Source organism: Pezoporus occidentalis, unplaced genomic scaffold, assembly GCF_034315485.1.
Source record: "Pezoporus occidentalis ecotype Australia unplaced genomic scaffold, CSIRO_AGI_Poc_V1 ctg151, whole genome shotgun sequence".
In the NCBI taxonomy this organism is placed as follows: Eukaryota; Metazoa; Chordata; class Aves; order Psittaciformes; family Psittacidae; genus Pezoporus; species Pezoporus occidentalis.
The window spans coordinates 529,667-556,438 of NW_026913328.1; the positions used below are offsets into that span (position 1 = coordinate 529,667).

The 26,772-nt window shown below is 57.4% G+C and overlaps 1 protein-coding gene across 1 annotated transcript; it reads right to left on the minus strand.

Moving 5' to 3' along the window:
* Nucleotides 1-3,193: 3,193 nt before the first annotated feature.
* Nucleotides 3,194-26,387, minus strand: LOC134159797 (diacylglycerol kinase gamma-like). The gene is made up of 25 exons (XM_062611154.1): nucleotides 26,088-26,387; nucleotides 20,672-20,903; nucleotides 19,083-19,159; nucleotides 17,884-18,049; nucleotides 16,796-17,035; nucleotides 16,112-16,282; nucleotides 15,704-15,753; nucleotides 15,059-15,133; nucleotides 14,836-14,955; nucleotides 13,696-13,813; nucleotides 13,430-13,518; nucleotides 12,872-12,988; nucleotides 12,636-12,734; nucleotides 12,392-12,505; nucleotides 12,240-12,313; nucleotides 12,035-12,109; nucleotides 11,861-11,946; nucleotides 11,564-11,653; nucleotides 11,035-11,195; nucleotides 9,823-9,887; nucleotides 8,756-8,846; nucleotides 5,833-6,034; nucleotides 4,305-4,425; nucleotides 4,154-4,214; nucleotides 3,194-3,609 (listed from the first exon to the last, which is right to left on the minus strand). The coding sequence occupies exons 2-25, from the start codon at nucleotides 20,736-20,738 to the stop codon at nucleotides 3,511-3,513; spliced, it is 2,628 nt and encodes an 875-aa protein (XP_062467138.1). The 5' UTR covers nucleotides 20,739-20,903; nucleotides 26,088-26,387; the 3' UTR covers nucleotides 3,194-3,510.
* Nucleotides 26,388-26,772: the final 385 nt, after the last annotated feature.

Consider the following 26,772-nt stretch of genomic DNA (forward strand, 5'->3'; position numbering starts at 1 on the left):
GCTGGGAGGGGGGATGGCAACCGGCACCTGCTAAAATTAGAGCCCACTCATGGGGAAAAAAAAAAGAGAGATCTAAAAAACTGCAGGCTCCAGATTTAGGCCGTTGCAGCTCCCACTCAGCATCACTCCATTGCACTGCTGCTGCCAACACCCCTTCGGCCCCAGCACCCCAAATCAGGCACCTCCTGTTTGGGATCTCAAAGGTGGCGACCTCATGCCTGGACTCAGGGAACTCCAGTGCACCTCAGGACAAGTATTTCATCACCATCTTTATTTGAGGCAAGCCCACAGCAGTCCAGGTGTACACGGCAACATGCGCTACACTACGGACACCATTTCCATGCAGGCAACCACAGCTATGCACACAGCAGGAGGACAGGGCTGGGAATGAGGCTCCCCAGCTCTCAAGGGTCCCCCAGCACTGGCACCAGTGCCTGGAGCTGGAGGTGATGTGTGGAGGCTTCTGCTCCATCCTGTGGCCTTCAAGGGATCAATGGGGCTGAGCTGGGAGACACCAAAGGAGACAAAGGGTTCAGAGCCTCAAGTTTCCCTCAGCCACATCTCTGGAACGAGGACAGCCAAGCCAGCATCCCAGCCCCTGTGGGTCCCCTCCTGGGTTGGAGACATTTGCACCATTAGACTGAGGAAGTCATCAGCTGCCAGGCACATTGAACTATGGCTTCGGCATAATGGGAGTGGATGGAAGCTGCATCTCCCAGGGGAGGTGGCAGGCTCCCCGTGCCCTGCAGAACACGTCTGAGTGCTCCTTCCTGGCTTTGAGCTCAAAGGAATGCTCTTCATCTCTAACACGCTGCCAGACCCCTGGGTCCAGGCATGCTGCCTGCTTGCTTCCCCTGCCTCTGTCACCACCAATGGCAAACAAGCAGAGGCCCAAGCGCTGCTCTTTGTCCTAAGCCAGCAAACCATGACCGGGTGCAAGGAGCAGGTCTGCTGTGAAAAATGTTGCTAATTCCATACAGGCACTTTCTAATTGGAGCCTTGGGATAAAACCCTGGGTTGAGGCTGAGCAGGCAGGAAAATGGATCCAGATCTGCAGCTATAAACACTGCTGACCTCGTGTGTCATCCCATGGATCAAACCTATCACCCCACCTGCTGGCAAAGTGCTGGAGATCACAGAATCACAGAATGGTTTCGGTCGGAAGGGACCTTAAAGCTCATCCGGTTCCAACCCCCTGCCATGGGCAGGGACACCTTCCACTAGAAGAGGCTGCTCCAAGCCCCATCCAGCCTGGCCTTGAACACTGCCAGAGATGGTTGAGGGTTCTTTCACCCACCCCAAGCAGGGGGCTTCCAGGCACAGCTGCTGCTGCAGAAGGGCTGGAGAAGCGGAGGCTGCTGGTTTGTGGGACACGGGGTTTATTTGGCCTGGCTCCCGTATGCTTTCACCTGGGTACTCATTAACAGGCGCCCCGGGTGAGGAGGAGCAGGGTGGATTTACACACTGTGGGTGGAGTGTGCTCGTGCACGGCTCACAGCTCTTGCGAACTGTGGCAACCTCTGTGCTCCGCAGCACAGGGCACCCTCCTCACGGCTCCTCAGCTACCACCAGCACACTGCTGGGTGCTACACTGCAGCGAGCGCCTGCCCCCAACTCGCCCTGCCCGGTGCTGGTGCCGAGGGCAGGAGGAGGGGGAGCTGTGGCAGCCCACTGGAGCCTCCTCCTGTGCCCTGGCTGAGAGGGGCACTTGTGGGATGGAGCCTGGCTGGGGCTCCCCTGGGGTGCTGCCACCTCCTCCCTTGTAAGCAGGGCCCTATGGCTGCTATCAGAAAGAGCACACACACGGCAGCACTGCCCCTGCTTGGGAGGGTGATCAGCAGCTCTCTTTCAGCTCACTGTTCACTCTGAAACATAATGACAGCAGCACCCTCTGCACAGACAGGAGGATGCTATTGAATGGAGACCTGCAGCGTGAGGAGGGACCAGCCACTGCGTCACTGGGGAGGATATGGTGACTTGTTCCCTGTGGCAGAGGCATAGTGCAGACAGGCAGTGGTTTTCCTGCCTGTGGCAACATCCATGGGGCACACACCGCTCCTGGATTCATGACAGTAGCACAGGGGCCTCCACCAGAAAGGAGGCAGCTGCCTGGGAATGGGGACTGACTGGGGAGCTGGGCATCCCCCCACACAAGCGTCACTGCAGGAGACAGCAGCTGCCTGCAGAAACAACCAGCAGCTTTTCCTGTGGGCTGACCCTGCCTTCTCCTGGCTGCTGGAAGCACTGTGAAGCAGGTCACACATCCAGATTACCATGGCCTCCGTGCATTTGCCTGTTTTCTGGTCCCCATCACATCCTGGGAAGCTGCATCCTGTGGTCTGCCCCCAAACACCTAGTGAGGGACACATAGGTGATGCCACCAAAACCTGCCTGTGCATTCCAGCTGCGATCTAGCAGCCAGCATCTGCAAGGCTCCTCAGTTTCAGGGTGGGCTGGGGACCTGGCTATGTGGAAACTGAGGTGCAACAGCTCTTCCATGCTCCCTGCAGCCACCCAGGAGCATCAGAGGCAGCACAAATCACCACTGGGACAGCACAGGCCTGGTGAAGCACACAGGGAGGACATGTAAAAAGGGGGAATAACACACACTTCCAAGTGAGACAAGTATCTGGATGTCTGTCTCCAGGATCCCTAGCCCCTGGGGCAGGCTGGCAGGCTTTAGGAGAGAGGAAAGTCCTCATGGAAGGAGGTGCCATGGGGAGCCAGCAGACAAGGCAGGTGGTGTTTGTGTCCAACCCAGGCTCATAAAAAGAAGGTGACCCCTGAAGCTCCCCCAAAGCTTGCTGAATACTCACATCAATATGAACATGAAGTCCAGACCTGGGGCATGGGGGAAGGGGGGGGGGGGGGGGCAGGACTGACAGCTCCCCCGAAATCCCATTTTTGTTGTTTCCCCTTCAAAACACAGTCTCCTCCCATCCATCCCACGCTCGTCCCTGTGGCCCAGGCACCATCTGTCCCCAGCCTGTCCCACGCCTTGCGGCTCCCAGGGCAGCAAAGGCTGCTTCAAGTCCATCCCAGAACAGTGGCTGAAGGCAGGGCAGAGACCATCTCCTCTAGGCTAAGAAAATAAATAACTCCTCCGTGTGCAGGGGCTGGTGGACACAAAGCCAGGGCAGCAGAACATGGAGTGTCCTTCCAGAGGGCTGGAAATAAATAAGTGAAACTTGGCCTTTGCTCCGGAGCATGTTCCTTTGCAGCGCTGCTGGGGCGGGCGTCATTTAAATAGAGGGAAAGGAAACCCAGTCCTGGCGCTGCACTGGCAAACATGCTCCCTGTGTGCCGGCCTGCCCTCGCCCTCCGCCTCCATCTGCCTGGAGAAGATGCTTGTGGTGGTTGGGAAGGAACCTCCAAGACCTTCCTAGGACAAATCATCCCCGCTGGGCTCGGGAGGGAGTTTTCTCTCCCTGCCACAGAGTGGGGATTGGGGGACCCCTGCACTGGGTGTGTGTTCGGGACCCCTCTGTGCTGTGGCTCCTTGCACACTGCTTATTCTCGAGTTCGGTTTCTTCTCTTCAGGAAGAAGAAGCTGCTCTTCTGGGGGGGGCCCAGCAGCATCGGCACTTGGCTCTTATGTGTGATTTTGACCTAAAAGAGAAGTGAAAACCCCAGCTCATAAGGGGGTCCTGGGCTTTGAGCCTCCCCGGGCACCCCAAGCCCAGGGACCCCACAGAGTGACCTCAGCAAGCTGGGAACACCCAGCACTGAGGCAAGGAACAGCACTGCCCCACAGCTCTGTCATTAAATGTCATCCCACTGCATGGGAGTAACTGCTCCAGAATCACATCCAGGGATAGGCAGAGGATTTCTCCTCTGGACAAGCTGCCTGCCAGATGGTGGGGGACCACACTGCAGCCCCCCCCCCCAGAAGGCATGTGGCTGTGCCCACCCACCCTGCAAGGAACAAGCGTGTCCCTGTCCCCATGGCTCCCATGACTGCTTGCCATGAGTCCATGGCACATTGTGGGCTACCCACCAGCAAGCACAGGAGCCTTCCTCCACAGGCTTTGCCATGCTGTGTGGGGAGCCAAGGCTGCCCATCATGCTGCCAGTCCCTGCCTGTCCGCATCCCATCATGCTGCCAGCCCTGCCTGCCCCATGCCAACACACTGCCAGCACACTGAGGACTCACTGTGCAGGATGGCTGCATCCAGGGCTCCCCATCCACCTGCATGGGCAGCAGCTTGGATGTCCTGCAAGGTGCAAATAGAGGGAACACAGGATGACACAGGCATCAGCTTTTGCCGCCGGTTAGGTGCTCAGCTGGGAAGGGTGACAAATACCTGATGGTGACAGATGAACACTGGGCCAGCCTCTTCCCAGCACTCTTCAGCCCTGTGTAGATCTGCCCCATCTCCATCGCACCCTCCAGCCCCACCACCTCCAGGAGGTGGTCGCTGAGGTCTGCAAGAGAGAGGGATCACAGCCGGTTCCCCTGTGTCTGGGGATCCCCCACCTTCTGCCATCATCTGAAACACTGGGGCCACTGCCTGCCCTGCAGGGCACCGAGGCTGGTGACACGGTGACACTGTGGGGATGTGTCCTGATGTCCCTCATGCCCTGAGACCACTGAGCACAGCATTCACAGCATTGGGCAGTGGCGATGTCCAAAATCTCTGGAGCAAAAATACTCGTGGTCTGAAGTAGTGCCCAGCCCCGCATAGCTGCGAGGTGGCAGCCCAGATACCCCCAGCCCTTTGCTTGTTTGCACTGGTGTATGAAATGGTGGCAGACACCTCTCCCTGGGTGCCCTGGAGCACTGCAGCCCCACAGGAGCAAGGATGCACAGCAGAATCCTTACTGGGAGGGACACCAGCAAAGGTGCTCCACACCAGGGCAAGTAATGGTCTCTCACTCCCCTCAGGGTCCTCTTTCACCCTTGGTGAAACTCCCCCAGGAGAAGCCCTCTGAGTCTCTCCACAGCCTCCTACCTACTGGGGATGTGCCCAGGAGACTGACCCACTGCCTCTCACCACCTCTGGAACAGGCCTTTGCCCTGTCCTGCTCCCTGCTGCCCATGCGCTTGAGCCAATGACAGCCTGGGATGCTCGGAGCCATGCTGCAGGGGGACAGTTTCCCACCCCAGCCCCAGGCTGCAGGAGGTTGGCAGCTGGAAAATACAGGCCCTTTGCCTATTTTGCTATGTGCTTTCTAACCCACTGCTCTGTGCTGGGGAGCCCTGCCAGCACTATGGGCTGCCTGTGCCCCACATGTGCCCCGGGGACAGTCCCAGTGGCTGCAGCAGCGGGTCCAAAGTGCCAGTGGGGCACGGCCTGGGTCCTGTGGTGTTCCTGAACTCCATCCCCCCTCCCCCAGCCAGGCTGGCAGAGCTGTGTTGGAACCTGGAAAGATGCTTACTAAAGCCCTCGGTGCCAGCTCTGCAGCTCTGCTTCCAGTTCCTCCTCTGCAGCAGCGCCTGCCTGCCAGCCACAGAGAGCACTGGGGCTGCCCAGCCTCATGCCTGCAGGTGATGGGTCCCATTTGGAACACCCCTCCCCATCTCCGAGCATGGTCCCCAGAGGGTGGGAGGAGAGATGGATGGCCAGGCATGGGAGCCACGTCCTCTCTGGTCACCATGGAACAGCACGACCAGCCCTGAGAAATGGGATGCAGATGGACAGAGCCATCCCCCTTCTCCAGCTTGGACAGATCATTGTTAAGATCACCCCGTCACCCCAAAAGACATCAAGACAATAGCAACCCCTCCAGTGCTATTGCTCCAGTGCCACGTGCACTGAGCCTCAGCCAGAACTGTCATATACCCCATGCCAACCCCACACATCCCAGTCATCTTGAGGCTCCACTGCTCACCCTGCACACAGAACTTGAGGTCCTTGGCATCAGTGACCACCGTGGCATGCAGCTTCTCAGGGACTTTCTTGCCCAGCCGGCTGTAACCGCGCTGCTTCTTGGTCTCACCCCAGAGGTTGGAGCCGCCGTACATGCTGGGGATGTTGAGGACAGCGATGCCCTCCAGGGATGTGTTACTCAGGTCCAGCATGGTCCCGTCACACTGTGGGCACACGGGCAGTGTCAGGACACAGGGTGCCCAGCACCATGGAGCCCAGCCTCCTCTCCCCACCTGCACACCAAAGGAGCTGGGCTCCCCAAGCATAGTGGATCCCCAGGTCAATCCTGCCCCAGGGTGACTGGGGCTGGAGGTGCAAAGAAATATCTCCCCGTTTTGCTTTTCTAGGGCTGACAACAACCACCTCACTTTCCTTGTGCTGCTTTCCCCTCCATTCAATATGAATTCTACTGCACATCCCAGATGGCAGTTTTGAAAAGCAAATTCCTGTGAGACCACATAAAACCTTGGTTGCACTCAGTGCTACAACCCAAAATAGGAGACAATTCCACCTTGGCCTCGGAGAAACTTCCATACAAGCATCTCCAGCACATGCTTCCTCGCCTCCCCTTGTTCAAACTGATGCCAAAGAATCAGAAAGTTTGGCTGCCCAAAATCTAACTCAAACCAGTTATCTTCAAGTGCAATCTGGAAACTAGAAATGAGCTTGGAAGGAAGTGATAGGGAAGATGTCAGAGATAAAAATGGCAGGTTAGGGAGAGAAAACTGCAAGCCAAGCACACAGAACTGGTACCCTGGGCTTCACATCCTTACAGCAGGTCTGCACAGCTGAGAATTCCCTGTGAAAGGTAAAATATCTGTTGTCTGCGGCTTTCCCACAGGCCTGAAAGCAGCAGCCATGGAAATGAATTTTTTAACTTCAGGTCTTCTCACTCTCATGCTACCCAAGTGATGCTGGATCCCCTTTCTAGGTACCTCTGGAGGAAGCAGCTGCTTTCCCATTCAACTGTGTTTTCTCTGGAGCATTTGTATTCTCCTTTATGCAACTCTGCCTACCGTGCTGCGCTTCAGCAAACAGCAGCACTTTTTATTCCTTGCATTTCGGTGATGCAATGGCATTTCTACCCACTCTTGCTTTGAAAAGAGGAATGCAAATGGGCTGGATGAACCCCTGCTGCTGCTTTGGCTCCAGTTGTTTTCCTCTAGCAAAGAGTGAAGGTCTCGAGCTTATTTTTGATACCCTCTCTACAAGCGCTGAGCGCCGGCCACATGTATGTGGAGCTGGGTGCTCGCACAAGCATCTCTTGTGTGTTCAGATCTGCTCTGCCTCCCCAGTGCTCCAAGATCTTATTTTTAGCTTTCTGTTGAAGGCAAAAGGCAGGAATCTTCTGTTTTGGGAGTGAAAAGCTGTCTCTCCAGAGCTTGGAAAGACTGTGAATCCTTTCGTTCTCAATACATGTTAATGATACGATGATTTGTAGGAAAGACCCTAACTATCTTGATACTGAGCAAGAGAACTTTGATTTCCCATTTTCCCATCCCTAGCTGAGCTGAGCATCGCTCCTAATCGCAGGCATCCTTCTTACCGACCTGGCCATAGTGGGATGAGAGCAGCCCAGGGCTGCCTGAGCTGTGGGATTTCCGGGGATGCTGCAGGGCAGACAGGACCACAGCTACCCACGCATGCAGGGAGTGATCACCCCCTGCCTGTGCCCTCCCCTGTTAGCGTGCCAGCGCACTACAATGGGCTCTTTGAGCAGGGGCAGCTGACGGCACACTAGCAGCGATGCTGGAAGTCCAGATTTGCAGCTGGGGGAAAAGCAGATTCATTTCCAGGAGCTGTTAGGGGAGCGAGTGCCAATTTCCAAAACAAAACTGCCGTTTCTCTGCAAGGCTGACAGTTGCCTGGGAGCTGGGGGGAGGACAGGCTGCCGCTTTCAACTTCAGATCCTGTGGGATTAACGCTTTCCTGCCAGTGCGGAGCAGCTGATGATGCTTTGGTGGGGAGTGTGCGGGCACCTCACAAGCAGTGGAGGGCACCTCACACCCATCTCCAGCAGCGTCAAACCCCACAGACATGGGCTTCATGTGCCGTGGGACACTGGCATGTGGCTGGAGAAGGGGGTGAGACATCCGTGTCCCTCCCCACCAGCTGCCAAGGGTGCAGCTACTCCATAAGAGCTTTGGGAAGGGCTGAAACTCCCCTCAAGCCAAAACTGTAAAAGGGTCATGTATCCAGGGGTAAGAAGAGGTGGAAGTTTACAGCAAACATGGCCCAAACCCTCCAGCACAAGCGGAGAAATGACAGCGCTCGTAGCAACCATGAACCCTCCTCCCCGCTATAATTAAAGGCTGTTTCCATGTCATCCAGAGATTATTCCAGGCACGCTCTCAAATACAGCTGGAAAGGGGGTGGGGGGGAATACAGGGCTATTCTTCTGCCTGCAGCTGGCCAGCTCTGCAGCGTGTGCTGCGCAGTGAAAGTGAGTCCTGCCAGCCACAGCATCCTCCTGCCACCCTAAGGGGTCAAACCTGCCATGGCACCCGCTCCCCAAACCCCCAAAAGCCCTGACCAAGGGACCCTGCTTTAAGCTGAAATAATGAATTTGAGCTGACAGAGGGGAGATTTAGATTAGATATGAGGGAAATACTCTTCACTATCGGGGGGGTGAGGCCCTGGCACAGGTTGCCCAGAGAAGCTGTGGCTGCCCCATCCCTGGCAGAGTTCAAGGCCAGGTTGGACAGGGCTTGGGGCAACCTGGTCTAGTGGAAGGTGTCCCTGCCCATGGCAGGGGGTTGGAACTGGATGAGCTTTAAGGTCCCTTCCAACCCAAACCATTTTATGACTCTATGACCCACAGGTAACATCTCCCAAAAAGCCTTTGTGCCATGGCTGGAGCAAGGAACCTTCGCAAGGAAACCTACCTCCACTTCAACATAGTCGTGGAGCTTCTTGCAGGTGGCTGCAAAGGTCTCTGATGTCCCGAATTCGAAGTACCACAGCTTGTTCTTCATTCTGGGGCACAGACATGCATCAGCATCCCGCTTGGAAGTGGCACTTTGCCCCATACCCTCCCCACCCCCCAGAATGGGCTGCCAGAACCTTTCTGGAGCCGTTGTGATGGGGACATGTGGCATCGATGGGGACACAAGCAATTGTGGGGAGGGACCACCGGTGTCACAGCCCCAGGGAGTTGTGCTGTGGGACAGCGGGTGGCTTGAGCAGACCTGGCTCTGACACCCTGTGGAGGGGAAGGATGGGGGTGCTGAATACTCCCTCAGCATGGGACAGGGGTGCTTTCATCTTAGCAGAGCTGACCATGGGCTGTTGTCTCTCAACAGGGCTGCCAGGGTGGGGTACCCCATGGAGGGGTTTTCCTCCACCTCAAACCCTGCCTCACACCCTCCCAGCACCCTGCCAGGCAGCCCCTGACCACTGCTCATCCCCTGCATCAATCACTGCACCAGGCTTCCAGGGGGAGCTGTAACCTCTGGATTTCAGAGCAGAGACAGATGCTTTGGTCCATTTGGGGTTTTTCTAGCAGGTATGTATGAACATGGGGATGAGGGTCACAGGCCACAGCTCCTGCTGCCATCACACCGTTTCCATACACCCTGAGCACAGCAAGAGCGAGCTGTGACCTGCTGTCTGCCCTGCCCTCACTGCCTGGCCTGCTCATGCCAGTTCTGGAATTCGATGCTAATTATAAAGCACAAATGAGTGTAATTGGGTGCGTGGCCAAGTTTGAGCAACCTGCTACTGCTGCATGGGGCATGAAGGAGCACCCTGGACCCCCACCATGCCTGTCCCCTAAGGCTGGCTGAACACCATGCCATGTCCTCAGGGTTGCTGACAGTCCCATGAGGAGAAGGGCAAAAAGAGCCTGGTGGGAGGCTGGGAAGCTCCAGCACTTCCCCTCTGCATGGTGCATGGCAGCAGTAGGGCATCCCCCCTCACCCAGATTTTGGAGGGGCCCATGGGCAGCCCTTACCTGCTGTTGAATTTCTCAGGGTGCTTTTCTCGCATGATGTGGAAGCGGTGGGCGATGGAGGCATCCTGCAGGGAGAGGGAGCACTGAGAGGTTGGTGGCACAGCAGGGAAATAGAACCCCCCTCCACCCCCCTGTGGGCACAGGCCAGGATAATGTGGGCTCAGCTCTTTGGCCTTGCTGCGGACCCCATGGCACATGCTGAGATGATGGAGGAACCCTCAGCCAGGCTGCTCACAGAGTACTGAATGGATGTGTTAAGCGAGATGTAATTAGCGCACTTGGCTTCCTTCCCTCATCACAGCGGCTCTGTATGACGGTGGATGCTGAGGGAGGAAGGAAGGGCTACCAGCAGGGCAGTGGGCTCTGGGGACACCCCAGGACCCTGCTCCTGGCAGCTCTGCCCCAGCAGCTCTCCTGAAGCTCACTGCATCCTCTACTCTTCAGGGTGGGGTGTAAGCCTGACTTGAAAGCTGTCACCAAATGCCACCTGCAGTGACATCCCCTGGCATAAGGCAGGAACTGATGTGAAACTGGAAGCACCCTGCAGCACTGCTGGGTGGGCAAACCCACCATGGTGGTACCATTCAGGCACATATGGCCAAGGTCAAAAATGCTGCAAGCCCCTGGGAGAAGCAGTACTCTCCATTTTGCCATCCGCCCAAACCCCTGCTGCTCCCAGGACTGAATGGCATCAGGAATCAGACCCTGCTCCTAGGAATTAGCTCAGGGATGGCTCAGAAGAGAGCCAAGGATGAGTCCAGAAGAAGACAGGATGAGCCAGTGTGGGGGCCGGCATCCCTAGAGTGTTCCCACTGAGCTGGGCCATTCCAGCAAATTCATAGAATCACAGAACAGTTTGGGTCGGAAGGGACCTCAAAGCTCATCCAGTTCCAACCCCGTGCCACAGGCAGGGACATCTTCCACTACAGCAGGTTGCTCCAAGCCCGTCCAGCCTGGTCTTGAACACTGCCAGGGATGGGGCAGCCACAACTTGGCCAGTGGGAAATGCCCTTGGGAAGCCACTGATCTGGCTGGGTTCAAAGCTGTGGCTGTGCTGGGGACCCAAGTGACAGCTCCTACGCTCCACTAACCTCCCAGGTTCTTCCCTCTGCTTTGCCGTGGTCTGGGGGCTCCAGTGTGCATCACATTGTCTGGGCACCAGTGACTAGCCCTATGCTGCCTCAAGGCCCAGCCCTACCCCGTGGTACTCACCACCCCAATGGAGAAGTAGTTGTTGATGATGGTGGATGGGACAGGGTCTCCGTTGGCCTCCTTGTCACTGGGAATGACGTCTATCTGCCAGCGGTCCAGCATCACCTCTGTGCTGTGCTCAATGTCTTTCAGGACCTTCATCAGGTTGCCTCCTTCATAGCCTGTAAAGGAAAGAAGATGGGCCTTGAGGAGGATGAAGAAGGATGAAGGGGGGTGCAGCCATGTCACGTGGAGGTATTTGGGTGCTAAACACCCAGGGGAGCTGGCAGCTGGTGCTGTAACAGCAGCGAGATGCCTGGGTCTTCCTTGCAGCAGTGGCAGAGACTTCAGCTGATGGCACAGCATTCCCAATGCAGGTATAGAAAGCAGCAGCAGCTTTTTTAGGAAGCACCATCAGGAGGCATCAGGGCTGAGATGCAGCCCTGAGCTTTGTCCCAGGAGCCTCCCCAGCCCCCAGACAGCACCCACCCAGCCACACCACAGTGCCCACAGCCTGGCCACCCCCTGTGCGATGCTTGCCCAGCCTCACCTCCTCCCCAGCGCAGGCACCGGGCCAGGTCATTGCCCGTTCCTAGGGGCAGGATGGCCACTGGTGGGTGCTTTGCCAAGTTTGCCTTGTCTGCAAGTCAAGAGGAAAGAGAGGTTTGGGGTTGAAAGGGCTCATTCCCTGCTCTTCTCCATGTCCCTCCTTGGAGGGCAACACAGGGGTAATGCTGTTGGCAGGATCCCCATCCCCTGTCGCGCAGAGAATATCAGGAACCTGCAGCAGATCACCAAGAACATGGGTGGACGAAGCTCTGTGGGAGCACAGCTGCCCCCCATTCACCTATGCAGTCCAGGATCCAGCCGACCGTGCCATCTCCTCCGCAGGCCAGGACGCGGAAATCTGGAGTGTCCCGAAAGAAGCTCAGCCTGGAGAGAGCCAGAAGAGACAAGGGGTGATGTAGGGGAGCAGGGGCCAGTGGGAGGGGGCAGAGGACTCAATGCAGCATCTCTGTACCCTGGCGCAGGCCCGCCACGGTCCAGGTTGTACACTTGGCGCGGGTTGAGCAAATAGTGGAACTTCCGAAGGACCCTAGGAAAAGGAGAGGTGTGAGGGATGCTGCAGAGGTGAGCTGCCCTCTGTGACAGATGCCAGGGCAGCCTTAGGGACTGGCAGCCCCTGATCCTAAGGGAATACTGTCCCTGTGCAGGACTCCACCTACCTTTCCCCTTGCCTTCCTCCGCTCTTGGGGTTCACAAGCACCAGGAGAGGATGTGTCCCTGGCCGTGGGCTGATCTGGAGGGCAGAAAGTGCTGCTGCAGGGCTCGGTATGCACCCACAGTAGAGCTCACGGTCCCCGCCGTGGGAACCTACCTGCAGTCCTTGCCCATCCACTGTGCTGGGGTTGAACTTGAAGCCCTGGCTGTCCTCGGGGTTGGTGCTGGCAGGGGAGTCGCTCTCGGATCTCCGGCAGTGGGACTGCCTGTCCTTTGGGGAACAGAGGCGCGGATGCGCACGCCACCCCAGGAAGGCAGCGCCAGCAGCTGGGGAAGGCAGGTTGGCCACAGTAATGCCCTGCCAGGTCCCTGCCACCCAGCAGCAAGGAGGGGGCACTTACCAGGACCACAGGGCAAATGTAGGAAGGCAGCAAGATGTGGTCTCGCAGCGGACCCCCATCACATTCCGGCTTCACATGGGAGGCACATTTGTTGTGGAGCTGGAGGGGATGGGAGGAAGGGAGGTTGGGCCAGGGACACACGGCCATCTCCTATCTTTGAACCTCTCCTCCCCATGGCCAGCTGCGCAGGGAGCACTGCAGGGTGCACCCCAGCTCCAGTGCACCCACATACTCACAGTAACTTGGCACCAGACGCAGTGCAGGCCAGTGATACCCTGGTAGCACTTGATGCTCTTGTGGCATCTGTCACACTTGACAGGGGAATTGCCCTCGATCCATGTGTGCTGCATCACCTGCAAGGTACAGGGGCACTGCAGGCACAGCACCCACTGACCTTCAGCCATCGCCTCTCCGCTGCTGCTGTGGTTCTGGAGGGTGCTGTGCTGTGCAGGGATGCTGACTGATCCAAAACAACCCCTCACATGGCCACCTTCCCTCCCTGCTGCTCCATGCAGCACATCAGGGACACCCATCTCCACCTGAAGCCATGCCAAACCTTGGGGCTGGTGTCCTGCAGATCCCTGGGGGCTGCGGATGGGATCTACCCTCCCAGGCTCTGGATGCTGGGAATGCCTATGAGCTGCTGCCCAGGACCCAGGAGGCAAATCCCATGGGAAAAGGGCACAGGGGATGTGGGCAGTAGACACAGGGGCCTGCTGCTGCCAGTGGTGCTGCCTCTGGGAGAGTTCCAAGGGAGACCCACCAGCTCAGAAGTGCACCGGCCACCTACTCACGCTTGTGTTTCTCTTGGACTTCACGTAGGTGCTGATGCAGGAGGCGATATCTTTGGACACACACCTCTCGTGGACCGTGTACTTGCAGACTGGCGGGAGAGAAGAAGGTGGTGAGCATCACACCCCAGCATCCCCTCCCCACTTGCCCTGCAGCACCTGCAGGGCTCAGCACTGATGGATACTAGTTTCGCCCTCCCTGTGGCACTGGAATGGGTTGGGAGCTGCCAGCCTGGGGTGCAACAGCCTGGCGAGGGTCTGTAACTCACAGGAACAGCAGAGGCCCTGCTTGCGGACCCCCAGCAGCATGGTGTGGCAGAAGTTGCAGTAGGCAGGTTTCTTGAAGTGCTTCAGCCTCCAGGCATGCTGCCCATCGTCCTTCGCGTTCTGCAGGGCAGGAAGCAGAGGGTGAGGGGGGGTCACTGCCCTGTTCTGGGGGTCCCCATTCACTCAATCTGCCACTTCCATCAGCTTTTTGTTCTGGAAAAGCTCCCAGTGTGTTTGCAGTTCACACCCAGCTGGACCACGGGCTCTCCCTGCTCCCTGGTGGTCCCATCCCATCCCTGCTGCTGTATCTCCCTGCTCCCTGGGCATGTCCAGCTCCTGGCACTCCTGGCACAGAGCTCCAGCTCTGCACAGCCCCTCAGCACAGCCTGGCTCCAGGGATTCTCTGCTGGTGGCCAACAGGAAGGTAACTCCACATCTGGGGACAGACCCTGCCGCAACAGGGTGACCAAACCAAGCCTCTTACATCTGACTCCAGGCTTGAGTGCTTTGCAGAAGCCACTTAAAATTCCCCATTTTCTTGAATGTTGCTACTAGAAAACCTGCCCTCCTGACTCTGTAGGAAGTAACTGCCAGAAGGAACACCATGGAGCAAAAACATGTATTTTCCCTGCAAATGGTTACCAGTAGCAAACTATGGCTAGGGATGCACCTTGATGAAATTAACTCCAAAAGGGTGGAAAAGTAACACAGCAAAATAAGCAGGGGTCCCAAACCACCCCTCCTGTTCTTTGAAGCTCGCACCAGGAGAGGAGCTGTCATTTTACATGCTCATCTTATTCTTTGATCAAATATTCATCAAACAGGAGTACGCTGTATTGACGGCAGGGAGCAAACCCAGCCTGCTGGGGCACAGCAGCTGGCAACGACTGCAGCTAGCTCAAAACTGAGCTTGTGAAGATCTGGGGAGCCAAGGCTGCTCAGCAAATACAGGGTGAGGGTGCCTGCTGGGACCGGGGAGCAAGGGGCTGTGTGGTGCCAGACTGTTGGTGGCGCATAGTCTGTTGGTGCAGGTATGGTCCCTGCATGCCCTCCATTGCCACCCTCCTCTCAAGCCCCTGGCTTTCCTTCTGGAGTGGGCAGCACTGGATGTGGCCAAAGCAGGTCGCTATGTGGGCACTCACTGTCTCCATCCCTAGAAGGACCAGCAAGGGGATGGTGGTCATGCCTCCCCGGATCCACTCCTCCAGCGTCACGGTCCCGTCATGGTCGTAGTCAATCTCCTCCATCATTGTCTTCAAGATCTGGGGGAGGGAGGAGATGCAGTGTCACGGTGATGCTGCCTGTGAGCCCTGGCTGCTGCCTCCCACCAAGAGCTCCTGCAGGATCCCCAGCCCAGGCACTCACAGGCTTCAGCTCAGTGGAGTCCCACTCCAGGTACTCAGCCACATGGACCATTTGGTTGATGATACGATCCAGCTCCTGAGCACAGAAAGACATCGGTGCTTGGCACTTAGGGATGGCTTTGGGCACAAGCAGCCTCATGCTCCCAGGTCTACGTCCTGATACACCCAAGTCCACCCCAGACTCCCACCCACACAGGGGGTCAGCAATACCCCACTTCTTAGTGGGTCTGGGAGCGGCTTTCTCCCCTGAAACCTGCCATAGGATCTGCAGTAGGTTTTCCCCTCAGAAAAGCTGCTCTGATATAGCAGATTTTTATTTGCAACAGGTTTCAAGGGCAATACCCAAAAGACAAAAAGGAAACTCCCAGGGAGGGGGTTGTGCACAGTTTTTCTCTTCTGAAAGCCTGTGACCTGATGTAGAGCTGCAGTTACTGGTGGGTGGATTCCTTCTACCTGCTGCAGAGCTGGCATGCATCCCCCAGCCCCACGGTCCAGCCCCACAGCAAAGGCTGCTTCCTTCCTCCTCCCTTCCCATACCCCTGTCTAGCTTGGAGCACCACACCAGGGCAGCAGGCATGCTGACAGCAGGCCCTGCATGTCTTCAGCCCCCCCAAGTAGGCTTCTCCTCTCCCAAGGGAACGCTTACCGAGCTGTCCAGGAGGCCGTTTCCATCAGTATCATAGAGGCGAAACATAACTGGAGGGGAAAAAAGAAGCCGGCTGCCAGTTACACCCCAGTCCTGGGGCACCCCAGGCAGCCAGTGCTCAGTGCCAGGGCTGCTGGGACTCTGGGAAGGGATGGGAACTGAGCCCATACTGGGCTGTGGGACATTGGAGCAAAGCCATACACTCCCCAGCTCTATGTGTGTCAGACACGGGTGCCAGCAGGAGGGAGCAGAGAGGTGAAGCTGAGCAGTTTTCTCAAGCGGTTTTAACATTTCATCATTAAAAAGTGAGTAGGAAAATCCATTCCCACAGCCCTCCTTAGGTGAGCCCCCAGCAGATGCCTCCAGTGATGTGTGACCAGCATCCCATGGCTCCAGGGTCTCACTTACACTCCAGCTTGTCCTCAGCCCGCCCCCTCTCCAGCAGGGACAGGTAGCAGACGATGTCCTTCAGGTGGACCACTTGTGCCAGGGGTGCAGGGGGATGTGGGGGGGCAGCTTTCAGGGAGCTGTGGCTCTTCCGCAGGCTGAAGGGTAACCTCTTCTCCACGCCTCTCATGCCTGTGGGCAGGGAGCAGGGGGATGAAGGCCAGGCACACGGCTGGCCATTAGTGCCAGGAGCTGCTCCCAGCTGGGACATGGGGCTGGCAGCACTCTGGGGCAGGGAGCCATTTATTGTGGTGCTGCGGCCCATCGCAGGAGCAGGGCTGAACACTGCCAAGTTGGTCCCTGGCTGCAGACTCTCACATCTCTAGCACTGTGGGTATGGGCAGTGAGAAGCCATGGGGACATGCTCTGTTGGGGCAGGAGCTGGGCTGGAGGCAGCCGTGACTCACAGCTCCAATCCCCCCTAGCTAGGAGCCAGGCAATTGACTGGGAGGGCTCTACCAGATGGGATCAGTGGCTTAAGTTTGCAAAGCAAAGGTGTCCAGATGCCAGGAGCCCACCTATTTTTGAAGGTCACTACCATCACGCTGGGGACCTGACCAGCTGCACCACCGGGGCTAGGTGTGGGGTTCTGCAGCTTGGGAAACCAGGAAGGGCTTGTCCCCATGGAGCCCCAGCCAAGCTCACCTGGTGACTGAGGGCTGAGCAGGGACCCGGAGGAGATCTTTGAGGAGCCAGAGGAGTTGTGAGCAGAAGGGGTGCCAGTGGTGGACTTCTGGGAAGATGACCTGGACCAGCTGGGGGAGGCACTGGGGATCGATGCCGGGGTGAGGGATGACGGCTGCGGCTCAGCTGTGTTGCTTTGGCAGCTCTTTGGCTCTGGAGTGTGTCGTCCTAGGGCACTTAGAAGCGATTTCCCATTGATCCCTGCAAAGCAGACGGACCATAAAATGGTTTGAGTTGGAAAGGACCTTAAAGCTCATCCAGTTCCAACCCCCTGCCATGGGAAGGAACACCTTCCACTAGACCAGGCTGCTCCAAGCCCTGTCCAACCTGGCCTTGAACACTGCCAGGGATGGGGCAGCCACAAGGCTGGTCACACATTTCAGGTTTTTGCTATCCCAGAGCACACTGGCATCCTGGACCCAGGGCTCTCTAAGGGGCACCACAGCCCCCCCAGGCCTCACCCTCCTGCCTGGCCCAGCAGTCTCCAGCAGCGCTGCCACCCATGGGGACTGGTCACCTGAGTGCTTGGGACCAGGCGAGCAGGATGAGACCCCTGCCACCTGCCAGAGCTGCTCTCGAGCCCCAACACTGCAGGCAAGCACCCGGGGAGGGTTCTCCCTTTTCTTTTGCAGCTTACAGTACTTTCAGCAGAGGTCTTCATGCACTGCAAATCCACCTGGGCAAGGGCAGGGGGAAGTTGGGTGCCTGGCACAGGTCTCCTGCTCTGGGTGCCTGCCCACACCAGTACCTGTGAGAGGTGCACAGGCCACCTTGCTCTGATGGAAATGCTGGTGTCAAGTGACTTACAGGTCTGGAAGGGAGGAATCAATGCAATGGTGTCCTGTGGATTTCCACTCCAGGCAAAGCTTTTGCTGGCTTGGAGCAGTGGAGGGCCCCTGGGAGCCCATCCATGGGATGGGACAGAGTGTGCTGGCCTCGATGCCACCCACTTGCAGGTGTCACCCCACTACCTCTGTCCCTGTGGGGCAGCATGGGAGAGAGGCCAAACTGCCATGGCATACCCAGCTGGGTGACAGCGGTTGGCTTACCAAGGGTGTTGTGCTGCGAGACGCCAGGGCTCTGGCGCTGGGTCTCAGGGGAGGCTTGACATATCTTACGCTTGAAGGAGGTGAAGAGGTGTTGGCAAAGCTCTTCAGGCACGTCTGCCTCCAGGTAGGTCTTCATGAAGAGGTGAAAGCCCTCATAGTCAATGGGCTGGGGAGCAGACACAGAAGAATGATGGAGGTGCCGCAGACATGCCATGGGGATGCAGATGCACCAGTGGAGGGTGGTATCCTAGACCCCCATCACTGGGCACATCAGCTGCAGAACCCACTCGAAAACCAGCTTCCAACATCCCAGTGGTGAGATATAAACTAAAGAGACTCGGAGGCAGCAGGGCCAAACATCCCCAGTGCCAGCTGGCTGCAGGGGGCTCTGAAAGCCTCCTGCTCCCCCACGGCAGGGCACGGAGCAGGGGGACTCTCCAACCCACCCCCAGCCCTGGGGACTATTGTCCTCCCCAGGTCTCCTTGCCTCCTCCTTCCCTGCTGGGCATCCTCATCACATCAGAACATTGCCTTCCTGATGGCTTTTGTGGCCCCAGCTACAGCAAGGGTCCTGTGGTGCCCTTCAATAGCGGGGTAGTTTTGCTGCCCCTCCTCGACATATTCAGCCCACTGATTTTTCTCATTTTGCCTCATTTCAGTGATTATGGCCCCTGTGAAAGGCTCTGTCCTGCTGGCACATTAATAGGTCTCTCTGAAAGCACCACTTGGAAAAAATAACCCCAGCCTTCCCCAGGCAAGAGCAAGAACACATCGGGCCTTCCCTCGTCCCATGCTGGCAACAGCAAAATCATTTGCTTTTGGGGGAAGAGAGACAGAAAATCCCTCCTGGCTTCTGCCTGGCAAGGAGATGCCCCAAAATGCACCTCATGCATCTCTCTGCAGTGCCTGCAGACAGCACTGGACACCAGCACGGCCAGGGGCTCCTGGCAGCAGTGATGGGATGAGGTGGGATGGCCGCACGGCAAGCCTGCCCCTGGGATGGGTGGGGAGGGGGGAATATGTGGCCAGGGGCTGGGAAAGATGCTCCCCATCTGTGAAAGCATCTTTCCCAGTGCTAGGAGCATGGCCATAGGGAGAGGTGGGAGGTGGACAGAGAGAATGGCTGCTTTTAGCTGAGGGAGCTGCGCTAGGGAAGCTGGCAGGGTGCTGGGGGCAGGCTGGAGGGGACAGGGCCATACCTGTTCAGGGTTGTACTTCGAGAGGACGCCATCCCCGTGGAATTCCTCCAGGACATCCTTGAGCTTCTTGGTGGAGTCTGTGGAGACAAAGGCATCACACAGGTGAGATCCCTTTGCCATTAGAGAATCTCCCTGGAGAAGAGAATGCTCCACAGAGACCTTAGAGCAGCTTCCAGTGCCTAAAGGGGCCAACAAGAAATCTGGAGAGGGGCTTTTTACAAGGGCCTGTAGTGACAGGACAAGGGGGAATGGCTTTGGGCTGACAGAGGGGAGATTTAGGTTAGATATTAGGAAGAAATTCTTTCCTGTGAGGTTGGTGAGGTGCTGGCACAGGTTGCCCAGAGAAGCTGTGGCTGCCCCATCCCTGGCAGTGTTCAAGGCCAGGTTGGACGGGGCTTGGAGCAACCTGGTCTAGTGGAAGGTGTCCCTGCCCATGGCAGGGGGTTGGAACTGGATGAGTTTCTAAAGTCCCTGTGAGGACTCACATCCCTCTGTCACTTCCAGACCACCCGCCTGGGGAGGAGGCAGCTGCCCGCACTGCAGCCTTGCTCACCACACTGTGATTAACAGAACGACAACACTGAACATGAGCTCAGCGTTACAGATGGTGTTTTATGGTCTGTGACTCAAGAAAGGCAGGATGAGATGCAGACAGCGACGCTATGCACACACCTCTGCCTGCAGCCCTGTGTTCCTGTCTGGGATGGCAGGTGGGCAGGCAGGGGGCTGGGAGCTGCTTGCACTGGCTTGTTTGAGTTGGAAGCCATGCCTTCCCATGCTGTCAGCCTCACCCCAGCGATGTGCAGCAGCCCTGAGGACAGCTCTGAGGATGTCATGGGGACGGAACCCTTTGCCTCCAAGTCCTTTCCTGCAGAAGCCTGCTCACCCCAGGGACGTGCTGCCTCTGCAAAGCAGAGATTTTACACCTCCTCTCCCTTTGTGCCATGGTCCTGACTGAGCTTTCCTGCCTGTCCTGTCCTCCTCTCAGGCTACATCACTTTGCCACTGCCTGCTGCAACAAGGACACTCACATGCTGGCTCTCTGGTAGGCAGGACCTCAAGGACCCAGTTTCAGGTGCATAGGCTTTGCCTGGGCTCCCTCTGCAGCCTCTTGCAGCCCCAGGACCCCACAGCACCACCGCCAACCTGCTCTCCTTGGCAGGAGCTGCAGGAGAAAGGCTGCTCTGCAAAAGCGCTAAGTAAAATTGCCGCAGAGGATTGGCAACCTGAGGCGAGCTGTGGAGCAGCTCCATGTGTTTGGGAAAAGCCAGTCTGCTTTCATTGCTGGCATTTTGCTTCACGGATGAACGTGGGAGCTGGCCGCCTTCGGAGGGACCGAGCCATGCTCACGTGTGCGTCCGCCAAAGCAGGGGGGCTGGTGCTTAGCTGAATTCTCCAGGGAGTGCAGGCACAGGGACTCTCCTGCTGTGTCCCACCAGCTGGAATCTTCCCAGCCTCCCCATCCCAAATCTAAAGAGTTATCTGTTTCTCCAGGAGGACACCAAGGATGTGGAGGACAAGCCTGGCACAGATCAACAGGTCTTTAGAGCTCCTCATCCCTGTCCTGGGGCGATGTGCAGGGTACTCACAGTCCGTGTACTGCTGGAGCTGTGTGAACTCGGCAGGGCTGAGGGAGATCCACCCGCCATCGCTCATCTTCAGGCAGCAGGGCCCACTTTGGGGTGGCCACAAGCTGCTGTATTTGCAGGGCTGGGCTGGCTCAGTCACATTGGCACGGTGAGGGGTGTGGGGGGCTCTTGGCCAGCTGGCATCATCCCACTGAGCCTATGGGCAGCAAATCCTGGATCAGCACCTTCCTCCCTAGAGCAGGATAGAAAGAGAGGAAGAGTTCAGCAGTGCCCGGCTGCAGGAGGGGTGGCACCATGCAACCAGCAACAGCCACAGTTCCCGGCGGCTGGAGGATGTGCCTCAATAGAGCCAAGGCAAACGCCACTGTGGGGATAGGAGTTTGTTGCCTTATGTACCCCTGGTGTTTTCCAAGGGAACCCAGCGTGACAGGAGCAGAAGGAAGGACACAACTAATTAGAGAAGATGCAGTGCACGGAGGCAGGGGGGCTGAACGAACGGAAGCTCCCAGCTTGTGCCTCTATCTCCGAAGCTGGTGGTGACCTTTAACTGGATCCTCCATGGAGAACCATCCTAAATTAAAATCTATGTTCAAAACTGGGTGAGAGGGAAAAACCTGCATTGTAGAGGAATCATCCCTACAAGTGGCCCTCTCCAGCCCATCCATGTTCAGGCTTGAAGAGTTATTAGCTTCTTCACTTAACCAAATCAGACATAGGGGAAAAGACAGCATCCCGAGGAGGTGCCTCTCTTCAAGGAGCAGATGAGAGCAAATTGATCTTGATTTTACAGCCACTTCCCTGCTAAATGTTGGCTCCCGGTTTTTACCAGACTGAGCTGATGAGAAAGAGGAGCAAGGGCGAGCAGGGAAAGGCCACACAACTTGGGATGATGCTTGGAGAGCACCCGCACCCCCAGCGGCCGGCTGGGCTGCTCGTGGTGCTGTCCATTTGCAGGAAAAGGCATTTGGCAAAGGTGAGCAAGTCATTTTGGGGAGCTGCTGGGTCCCACGTGCCACACCAAACCCACCCAGTGTCCCTAGGGATATTTGCATATGCGGTACACCAGGGACAGACACTTACCCCTAATCCCAGGATTTGCCCCCAGGTGTCTCTGGGACAGACCTCCTTCACTTCAGCCACAAAGGGCAGCCCCAGGGCTGGCAAGGAAATGTGACCACCTTCATAAGGCTTTTGTGACACGATCAGGGGAGATGGAGACTGGCTGAGAGAGCTGGGCTTGTTCAGCCTGGAGAAGGGAAGGCTCCAGGGAGAGCTTAGAGCAGCTTCCAGTGCCTAAAGGGGCCAACAAGAAATCTGGAGAGGGACTTTTTACAAGGCCCTGCAGTGACTGGACAAGGGGGAATGGCTTTGGGCTGACAGAGGGGAGATTTAGATTTGACATTAGGAAGTTCTTCCCTGTGAGGGTGGTGAGGCATTGGCACAGGTTGCCCAGAGAAGCTGTGGCTGCCCCATCCCTGGCAGTGTTCAAGGCCAGGTTGGACGGGGCTTGGAGCAACCTGGTCTAGTGGAAGGGGGTTGGAACTGGATGAGCTTCAAGATTGCTTCCAACCCAAATCTTTCTGTGATTCTATGACCCCTGAGATGCTTCTGCTGCTCCTGCCCAACACTACAGGGGCACAGCTACCTCAGGGCTGAGGGGGATGATGGTCTCCTCATGCTGCTCTGCCCTTGGGAACTCATGTGGGGACAATGCACAGCCCTGAGGGAAATGCCACCTCTCCACCCTTGCCAGGCCCTGCTGGCCATGAGGCACCTTTCCTCCAGCCTGTGGCCATCCCAGCTCATCCCAGCAGCTCCTTGTCCCCATGCCACCCATCAGGGAAAGGCTGGACACAGGTATTAAAACAGCTGTGTAGCTGGGCCAGTAAAAACCACCCAACGTCTTCCCATACTGGCACAGGTTTTCTAGGGATCTTCATCCTGGGGAAAGGACAAGCAGGAGTACAGTGTTTCCACCTTTTCAGGATGAAGGGCTTGTCCCAGGGTATCTCCGAGGCTGGTCCAGCAGAACTCAGTCTGTAAGTAACCTTCCATGAGCATACACTTTCTGTTTCCTGACAAGTGAGCTGTTTTGTTAGACCAGAACCTATTCTTTATCCTAAATTTATACAAGGAGGGGCTGAGAGAACAGAGCCAGAGCAGCCCGCACAAGAAAATGCAAGGGGGGGGGGGGGGAACTCTTGGTTGGTTCCAGCTGCCCAAAGGAGTCCCAGTGCACCAAGCTTCCTGCAATGGACAGCAGTGAACATACCCCTTGCTTGGTTTAGTGTAGGGTTATGGGGTAGCATGAAGCAACAGAAGGAAAGTAAAGTGGAGCTAATTGTGCCATCCCAAGGGGCTTTCCCCCAGCAATTGCTGGAATAACAAATGCCACTTCTGGCGCATCAGCTTTGGATTTCAGGAAGGGCAGGGAAAACCTCCTTAGGAATCCAGCTGCTCGTTCAGTCGCCTTCTGAATTGTCAGCAGCAAATTATGTTCTATTAAATCAAATTTGCCTCTCTCTAAAAATAGCTCCCTGCTAGCGTTAAGAACAGTGGACTACCCTGCCTGAAAGCACCTCCTGGGACATGGCCCCTCTCCCCTTCTCGCTCCATGCCCACCAGCTGTGCATGTGGGCTCTGCCATTCTGCTGGCACTGGCAGCACGGCGTGACTCAGGATGGCTGAAGTGGCCGGGGGAGGATGGAAAGGGGGGAGCTGGGAGGGCTCCGAGCACCTCCCAAGTCCTCCCTGGGGATTAGCTCGTACCAGAGCCCTCAGGAAGCCCCTTCATGCATGGAGCATCCTGCCCGCCCCGGGGCTGGTGTGGGAGCTGAGGGATGATGGAGGAGGCACTCTGGGGAGCATCACCGGATGCAGGCAGAGGTGCAGCTCGATGGGAGCCAGGGCCCGGCCACGTAGGACCTGAAACATTCACATCAACAAGGGTGATGCCAGGTTGAAGCTGGGGATGGGCCAGTCCCCACTGGCCAGTGGGGCCCAGGCAGTTGGTGGCCAGGCCATGCCTTGGAGAGGAGGCATGTCTTAATATCCATGAGAAAGGGCTGCCTGCAGGCACCCCCAGTGTCCAGGGCTGGGGGGCTGCTGGGGACAATGATGGGCAGGTAGAGGACCTGCTTTTCCAGCCAGCTGTCACTTTCCACAAGCCTCCCCAGCCATCCCTGGCCACTTGGTGCTGCTAAGGACAGAGGATCCAGCTCCTGGGCTGCTGCCCAGCACACAGCGCAGTGCCATGGGGCTCGCCACAGATTTGGGAGGGTTTGTGCTGCTGGCATCCGCCTGCCCTCTCCAGGACTGGAGCTACTGAAGACCTCATTTTACCCAGTCTGGGGCAGACATACTGCGGGCAGTGGGTAGGACAGCAGCCTCCATGTGCTGGCAGAAAAGCAGCCACTCTTGCAGAGCCTCCTTTGGCCGGCTAAGCAGGAGTGTGCTGATGGCCACGGGAGATTTCTGCTTCAGATGCCCTTTGGGAAGGAAAAAACACCAGCTCCTCAAGCTTCAGAAGACTGTGCGAGGAGGGCGAGCTCCTGCTGTGCCTATGCTGCACACTGGCACGTGTGGAGGCTGTAGCTCTCCAGCAGCCGTGAGCACAGCACAGCCCGAAGCCAGGCTCTTCCCTGCATCCCTCACTGGGCCTGCTGAAAGAGTCACTCACAACAGTTTCTCCTGGGGCACAAGCCCTGTGGGTCCCTGCATGAATGGCATTTTCCAGCCCGCCACATCATTTGGGAAGATCAGCCTATTTTTGCATTGGACTGGGGAGAGGCCCCTGAGCTGGTGGGTGGAGTGTAAATCCCTCCTGTCCCACTGCAGCAAACAAACCCCTACCAAGTCACGCTCAAACTATTTTCTGCAATGACAGGGGAACGCACTTCTCTGCATTTTGCCAGCCTGAGAGGACACTTGGGATCTGCTTTTTCCATCTTCCTGCCTGTTGCTCTCTACACATTCCCTTTGCCCACCCATCCATGCAGAGCCACATGCACACATCTGCCAGGAGCACCTTGCTGGGCCTCTGTGCCCACTCCTGGCTGCAGGGCATTGCTCCCTGGCAGCTTTCAAGCAAGCAAGCAGCATTTTGCTCAGAGATGCTCCCCTCTCCCTGATCGCTGTGTAAAGGACAAGCAAAGCAGAGACGTCTGCCACCATGACCAGCTCTTGCATGGCGAGTGCTTTCTCCCACACAGCTGGGCAGTGGCACGGGAGGAGGAGGGTGGCCTGAGGTCAGGCTGCAGGCATACCAACTCCCAGCTGGGACAGCAGAGACCCAGCACAGCCAGTCCCTCTCCATCAGCCTGCCAGGGCCAGGACAGCTCAGCTCTCACCCCAGGGACACCAACAACTTCCCGACTTACTCCTGTTGCCTTTTTAGAGAATAACTCTGCTGGCTGCATCCAGAGCAGGCTGGATCCAAGCTAGGATGCCTTTAGAGTGAGACCTGTCCCCTCACCGCCTCCCGGGCATGTCCCAGTTAGACTGGAGCTTGTCTTTCGGAAAAGCCCCTTCCCACAGGAAGGCAGGGCTGGCAGGGAGGCAGTGGCTGGCCCCCACAGCCTCGGGGCTGAGGTATCCTCCTGGCTCCATCACTTCACACCTACAAACCCAGGGCTTCCCGCTGCTGCTGCAGGGAAGCTCTGCCTCTGTCCCTGCAGGAATCGTGCGGCAGCAAGTCCCACAGGTTAACTGCACCTTGCATGGGATAATGCCACTTTCCAGGAGCTTTGAAATACATTCTTATGCCCTTTCATACCCTGAAACAACCTGAAGAACAGTTGAAGACAGCCTCTTACTGCAGGCTGGGCATGCCGAACACCTCCTCAATCCTCCTGCCCTCCAAAGCAAATGGCCCCAGCAATTTTTACTTAATGAGGAAGACACTAATGAGCTTCCCTGGCCTGGCAATGTGGGGGAACAGCTGACTCCGGCTGTTTCTCTGCCAGTCAAAAGGGTGTGCTGTTTTATAGCAAAGCTGAGAACCAACACATGCTGAGACACCAGTGAAGACCACATAGCCTCCCCGGGCTCTTCAGAGGCTTGGTGGAAGCCATCTTCTCCACCTTGGGGTGGACAAAAGGATGCTGCCCCGTCCTTCCCGACCCTTTAAGCAGCTTTTCCCACGGGCTCCCCGCCCCAGCGCTGCCCCACTGCTTGAACGCCTGTCCCCTCTCCCCAGACCGCTTCAAACTCGACCCAAAGGCCTCGGGACGGGACCGGGATAGGCTCCGAGGGCACTGTGCGGGGCGGCAGCGAGCGCCGGGCTGCCCAAGAGACGGTCCCGAGCGGGGTTTTCCCCTTGGAAGGGGATGAGCCCGCCGCGGGTCCCCGTTATGTCATGTGTCCCCACCACCACCCCATTGCCGCACCTCGCGTCCCCTCGCCGCTGTCCCCTTACTTGGCGGCGGCAGCGCGGTGTCATCGGCGGCCGGACCAGCCAGGTCTCTCCGGAGAAGGCGGCTCCGCGTCTGCCGCTTACCGGGCTCAGCGAGCAGCCCGGCAGCTCCCCGCTCCTCGGCGAGGCGGAGCCGGGAAGGGTGATGCGGAGGGATGCGAGCGGGCCCAGCCCGCTCCGCTCCGCCCGGTCCGCCGGCACCGGCGGGCGGCCGGCAGGAGGAGGAAGAGGAGGAGGAGTTGGAGGGAAGAGCCCGGCGGCCCCGACCGCGCCCTCGCCCCTCCCCGGGCCCGGGGCAGCGCCGGGAAGTGCCGTGGCGGGGAGCAGCCGCCGTGCGGGGAGGACAGGGAACCGCGTTTCCATCATAAACCTCATTTACTGTGAATCCCCGCCTCCCCAGAGCGGCAGGGCTTTCCCTGTCTCCCACCGGTCCGGCACCGTGCCCCGCAGCCCCGCCGCTATCCCTGTCCCCGTCACTATCCTTGTCCCCATCCTCATCCCTCTCTCTTCCCTGGGGCTTTTTACCCCTCTGTCTCTCTTGCTTTGGAGTGGTTTCACCCGTGGCAAAGGTTGCTGTATCCTAAGGAACAGAACAAACCACCGAAAACAAACAAAAAATGCCAAAACAGACAAAAAAGCCTCTTTATTTTCTTTCCATGACGCGTACGCCTGCCTGCTCGGGGTGACA

Bases quoted from the DNA above. Each gene is read 5' to 3' on its own strand.
- LOC134159797 (XM_062611154.1), bottom strand. From the start codon at position 20,738: ATGAGCGATGGCGGGTGGATCTCCCTCAGCCCTGCCGAGTTCACACAG. The intron at 12,506-12,635 runs GTAAGTGCCCCC...TGTTCCCCAAAG, and splicing joins ACATTTGCCCTGTGGTCCTG to GACAGGCAGTCCCACTGCCG. The intron at 6,035-8,755 runs GTAGGTTTCCTT...GTGTGCCCACAG, and splicing joins ACGACTATGTTGAAGTGGAG to TGTGACGGGACCATGCTGGA.